This window comes from Rattus rattus, chromosome 12, assembly GCF_011064425.1.
Source record: "Rattus rattus isolate New Zealand chromosome 12, Rrattus_CSIRO_v1, whole genome shotgun sequence".
Classification (NCBI taxonomy): Eukaryota; Metazoa; Chordata; class Mammalia; order Rodentia; family Muridae; genus Rattus; species Rattus rattus.
The window spans coordinates 54,953,856-54,959,779 of record NC_046165.1 but is presented as its reverse complement, the minus strand read 5'-3'; the positions used below and the strand labels follow the sequence as shown (position 1 = coordinate 54,959,779).

Sequence of the window (5,924 nt, the reverse complement as noted above, 5' to 3'; positions counted from 1 at the left end):
ATTACCAGCTTTTGGGTAGGAAGGCTCAGGGTTAGCACGTGGTTTCAGTGGGAACCAATGGAAAACTGCGATCTTATCACCCGGTCCTAGTCCTCCCCCCACCCCACCCCACCAGCCTGCAGACAGGACCAAGGGAAGGCACGGTGGTCCAGGACCTTGAGTGTGCATCCTGGAGTCGATTAGGACTGCCACCACAGAGGGGGAAGTTGTGGGGCGACACCTGTCTATGGTTGAGAACTTGTCAGCTCCTCCCCCTCGGCTACAAGATGCTGCAGAGCCCTGTGGCCTCCACACCTTTCTCGGTAGAGGACATCCTCAGGTTGGAGCACTGGCAGAAGGACTCCAAGACCATGTCACAATGGGAGTTGCATAGGAACCCAGTAAAGCCTCAGTACATAAGAATGAACCCGGAGTCCGGAAGGTCTGAGAGCTTCGACACAGTACAGACAGAAGCAACCCCTTTTCTGTGCACCTGGGAGACAGTCCTAGAGATGGACTCAAATCTTGTGAGGGAGCCGAGTAAGTAAGCACTCTTTTCTACAAGCGCTGTTGAGGGAATGGGTTGTCACTAGGGGAGAAAGCACATCTTTTGGGGACCCTCATTTTAGGAGTTCAAAAGACAACCTCCCAGTTCCTACTCCTACCTCCTAAGGACTTGAATTTTGGGGTGTTTCTTTCCAAAGTTGCCCCTCTGCTAACCACAAAGACAGTAACCCAATGGAGCCAGGTTCTAAGAGCTCCCCACCCCCCCCCAACCTCATCACCACTGCCCTTACCTGCCTAGCCAAAACATCCCTGGAAGAAACATCCTGGGGCTTGTTGATTCATCTGGGGACACACACACACACACACACACACACACACACACACACAAACACACACACACACACACACACTTTTCTGTAGAGGAAATGGGAGATGAGTAGAGTGCGCTTACGTGTGTGCGTGTGTGTGTGTGTGTGTGTGTGTGTGTGTGTGTGTGTGTGTGTTGCTCTCCAAGTGGACCTGAAGGTGCATACGAATATATGGGACCCTAGTTGGGAGGTCACCCCTTCAGAATCATGGAACCTGGTCTAAAAATGCATGGGCAAGCAGAGAGGTCCAGGAACCCATCTTTAGCTTGTGGAAAGAGAAGGGGCAAACATGGAATTTGTATTCTGGTGGCTTCTACAATAATCTAGGTGGTATTTATAGTCAGGGAAGGCCTGCTATTGGAAAGAATTAATTGACTTGTCTTCTCACCCAGCCTCCAGGCCCTGGTGAATATTTCCACTAGTCTGAGGTGGGGAGGGAGTAGCTTGACACAACCAGCCTCTCCTAGCAAGCCAGACCACAGATAATCAAGGCAACAATCTAGGCAACTAAAAGGGAACTTTCAGAGTTACCCTCTTGACTTGAAGCTGTTTATCACTGGTGCCCCAAAAAAGAACATTAAATCTCTGTTGTGTTAAAAAAGAAATGTGTGGGTTTTCTGTAGTGGACACTAAGTACTCAGTTCCCTGGGCCCACTAACTTCAGTTGCCTTTAGCTTTGCTAGAAAGGTTGTTTCTCTCCCAACTGCCCCAGCCCCAGGCACACCCAGCGTGTCCCCTAACTAGCAACCCTGGCAACTACCACTGTGATAGCCACCTAGGGGTGTGTGTGTGTGTGTGTGTGTGTGTGTGTGTGTGTGTGTGTGTGTGTATCCCTGAGGAATGTTGGTCAGAGAAATGAGCCATCTGGTAAGCTTCACCAAAAAGACAAGGGACGTGTATCCCCATCTGAATCTGCACTTTCCTGAAAGCAGGGTTCAGAGCTCTCCAATAGTTTCTAAGAGGGCACAAGGTGATAACACCTTTTTATCTGTTTATTGGGTTTGGGTTTTTAAATGTAATCTTTAGTGTGTTTGTTGTTGTGTGGGAAGGTAAAGAATCTATTTTCATGATCTAAAAAATGAAATCCAAGGAAACCAAATGACACTCCCTGTTCACTTCCGTCTATCCTACCAAAGCGGTGTTTTTTCGAACCCAGGGATCCCATTAATAAATTGGGTTTCTTTTCAGTATTCAACTTGAATGATCTCAAATTGATTTTCATAATTTTGGAGATCTCACAGTTAAAGTTTCTACTATCTTTTTGGATTTACCTGTGTGGGGGCTCTTTTCCTGATGGGGACTTAGAAAGTATTACTGAACTGGGGCTGGACATGTAGATCTGCCTGACCTAGAACTTAAAGCGTTTGCACTGCCTTTGCTTTCAACTGGAGTGTCTCTCTTGCTCTACAGTATTGCTGGAGGTCAGTCTCATTTATGTTTTTAAAAAGGAAACAACCCCTCTCTTTTCCTGCTCTTTGGTGCCCTCCATTTCTCTAAGTGCATATGCCCCTGGGGGGGAAAAATATTTTCTCTCAAGCTTTTTAAACAGCGTTTCCCCCAGAGGTTGTGCACAGGGTTAGGGGTTGAGAGTCAAGACCTGGACCCAAGCCAATAGGATCTCTTGAGGATGTTCTTCCTGTCTTGCACTCTCTTCTCTTGCCCTTCTCTGTCCCTGGATTTTCTCCCTTGTGAGTTCCTCTCTACCCTCCTTTGAGACTAAAGGGATCTTAAACCGTGGCAAAAGAAAGGGGCAGCAGGGAAGGAGAGGTTGCATCGAGGCAGACTTGGACATAGTCACAGTCTAGCTGGGGAAAAAGACTATCCACTTGCCAAAAGGATCCTAGAGGAGGAAGAAACTGTTTTTCAAAAAGCCAAAGTGTGGATCTCAACTTCACATATCAAAGAGAACCTCTATTTCCAAGCAGAGAGTAGGGATCAGGAAATACCTGGTTTTTAATTTGCTCGGAAATACCTTATTCTTAATTCACGGTACAGAACATCGTGTTTATGAAGTGTGTTTGAGATTCAGCCCCATTCTGCTAGGCCCGCACACTCACGGTTTAGATTTCTCGCACTGTTGGACTACCAGACACAACTGAAGACAATAAACACAACTGATCTCAAATCTACTATTTGTGAAACTAAATGTAGACTGGGGTGCACAGTGTGTCAGACTTTGTTCGGGCTCTGGCGGCTACAAAAGCCACAGAGATCCGAGAAATAGGGCATTCGGAAGAGGGTAGCGAAGGCAGAAGGGACAAAGGGATTCTCAGCTGCGGGGCGAGAGAGGGCGGTCGAGTGAAAAGAACCTGAGCCTGATGCTGGCTGTTGATGGCGTTCCTTCCTTGTGACTTTAGAGACTCCCCCGGGCACAATCTCCCCACTTGGAGTCGAGAACCTGATGATGGAGCACGGCGTGGGCAACCGGAGCGACGACCCGCGCCGAGCTGGCCCTGTTCCGACCGTGACCCGGCCACGGCGGAAGCCCCGCGTGCTATTTTCGCAGGCCCAGGTGCTGGCCCTGGAGCGGCGCTTCAAGCAGCAGCGATACCTGTCTGCGCCCGAGCGTGAGCACTTGGCCAGTGTGCTGCAGCTCACGTCCACGCAGGTCAAGATCTGGTTCCAAAACCGGCGCTACAAGTGCAAGAGACAGCGCCAGGACCAGACCCTGGAACTGGCGGGCCACCCACTAGCACCGCGCCGGGTGGCAGTGCCCGTACTTGTACTGGACGGCAAGCCCTGCCTAGATCCCTACAGACACGCATTCCCGAGTCCCTATGCAACCACCGTGCCCTACTCCTGCTTCAGCGGCTACACAGGCACTCCCTACCGCGCTAGCTATGCTGGCCGCTACACCGGCGCCGGCACCGGGCCACTCGCACCGCTGGCTAGCTCTGGCTTCAGCCCAGGTGGCCAAAGTGCGGCCCCGCAGGGCCATTTGCCCGCTACGCCACAGGGAGTCACGGCCTGGTAAAAAAAACCTGGGCTCACCTACCGCCACCAGGTGCCTGATGCCTGATCCCCTCCCCTTCCACCTGCTCGCCGCTTGGCTGGAAAGCCGCGATGGGTCTGCACTGCCGGTCGTACTGATCTCGAAATGAACTGTCCCGAGGAGCGGCCCCTGCAGACCTTAAGAACATTCTTTCCCTCGGAGAAGTAACCTTGCTTTGGCCAGCCACATAGATAGATGCTGTGCAGAGAGAGTAGCATAGTGGTGGTTGATAGTTTGGGGGCAGGTGATTCTAAACTACAATTCCTTCTAAACTAATGCAACGGCCTCCCTTCCACCCCTTAAAGGAACGAGCCGGGGTTGGGGGGATGCGGGGTTAAGAGAAAAAGGCCAGACCGTTGACGGTATGAGACTGACCAAGGAAGTGCCAGACAGGATTTTTATTGCCAGCCACTCTCTGCAATGGGTTTAAGCATAGGGACCTTTGGAAACATCCACAGGCTAGCACTTCCCCTGGCTGTGATCTTGCTTTCAAAAGGGGCCTCTTCATTTCTCCACTCACCTTAACTGCATTTTATGTAGGGAACAGCCAGACCAGTAAATGAGCTATTCAGTGTGCTTGCGTGTTAGAGCCGCCAAGACCCTCAAGAAGTTCTGTAATTCTCAGGAGACCCACACGGGAGAACTGGGGAGTTGGAGGCCAATCTGCACTAAGTAAAGAAACCCTGCCTGTATCCAAAGCAAAATAAAATAGACCTAGGGAGATAAAACCAGTCCAGCCCTGAAGGTAGGTTATTGGGTTTCTCTTCACACTTCTTGCCCTCTTTGTAGTTATTCCTGGGGGATATTTAAAGTCTCCTCGGGAAAACAGCCCTGCCCCCGCCCAGGTAAATCTAAAATGATAGAAACTTTAACTGTGTGGTCTCCAAAATCATGCAAAATTTCTACTCCCCCTCCCAGTCCTAAGTCATTCAACTGAAGACAGAATAAATTCAACTTATAAGCACGGGGTCAAATAGGAATTTAGCTTTAGTAGGACAAATAGAGCCAGGCATTGACTGGGGGCGGGGGTAGCAGTGACACCAGCCTCCTTGGATTTCATTTTAGACCATGAAAACCCAAATTCTTTTTCCCTTTCAAGTGATATCAAAAGTTAAATTTTATTATTGAAGAGGTCTCTGTGTTTAATTAATAGGAACACTCCCTGGAATTTTCTTTGGAGGGCATACTCCCAGACCGTTTCCATTAAAGGAAACTGAGGAAGGGCAGGGTTTGATCTCTGAGAGATGCTCAACTGTTGGCAGCTTGCACCCCTTAAGTGTTACATGCTTAAGCCAGGAGAAACCAAAGCCACTGCTCCTATTTTAAATTTACTACGACTCTCCTTTCTACATTACTCATGGGGGGGGAGGGGTGCATGCTGTGGTGCCTGCAGAGTCAGAGGACATGCAAAGAAGGAAGAGCTCTCCTTTTATCCTGTAGGCTTTAGGGTTAGAACCCAAACTTCAAGGCTAGCATCTCTGACCACAGAATCATCTCTGTGGTCCAGTATCACTTTCTTGTGCCTTTCTTTCATTCCCTTCCTGTTTCTGCATTTCTTCCCTGTTAATAAAAGTATTTTTAAGAGTGTGTCAGTATCCTCCACGCAGTGTGGCACCCCTGGGACTTAAGAAGCAAAAGTACCTATGATGGCAGGAGATGATGCTTGCTTCACATATGGAGACCCTGAGCTGGATCTCCCATCACTGAACAAACTGAGCACTGCATTGAGCACAGAGGCACGAGCTTGTATTCCAGCTCTCTGGAGGTGGAAGCAGAGGCAGAAACTCCAGGCTATCCTCTGGCTATGAAGCAAGCCTGGCTAGGCTACACGAGGCCCAGTCTAAAGAAAGAAATGCACTACATATATTTCAGATTTGAAAAGCCCAATAAGAGATTTCCTCTCACCTAGGCAAAAGAGACTCCAGCTGAAATCTCTACCCTGTGAGAATTGCCAAAGGGTGTCTCCTCTTTTGCTTTGAAGGGCGTGTTTATCAAAGAAAGGGATATTGGGATGCTAATCTTAGATCAGGACAGACATCTTTCAATCCAGTGTTAACAATGAAGCCTAGAATTTTTTC

The 5,924-nt window shown here is 49.1% G+C and overlaps 1 protein-coding gene across 1 annotated transcript; it reads left to right on the top strand.

Moving 5' to 3' along the window:
* The first annotated feature begins 266 nt into the window (after positions 1 to 266).
* Positions 267 to 4,577, top strand: Nkx2-6 (NK2 homeobox 6). Its single transcript, XM_032918206.1, has 2 exons — positions 267 to 519; positions 3,212 to 4,577. The coding sequence occupies exons 1-2, from the start codon at positions 267 to 269 to the stop codon at positions 3,826 to 3,828; spliced, it is 870 nt and encodes a 289-aa protein (XP_032774097.1). The 3' UTR covers positions 3,829 to 4,577.
* The last annotated feature ends 1,347 nt before the right edge of the window (positions 4,578 to 5,924 follow it).

Coding starts and splice junctions, on each gene's coding strand:
- Nkx2-6 (XM_032918206.1), top strand. CDS start 267: ATGCTGCAGAGCCCTGTGGCCTCCACACCTTTCTCGGTAGAGGACATC. Junction 520..3,211: donor AAATCTTGTGAGGGAGCCGA/GTAAGTAAGCAC, acceptor TTGTGACTTTAG/AGACTCCCCCGGGCACAATC.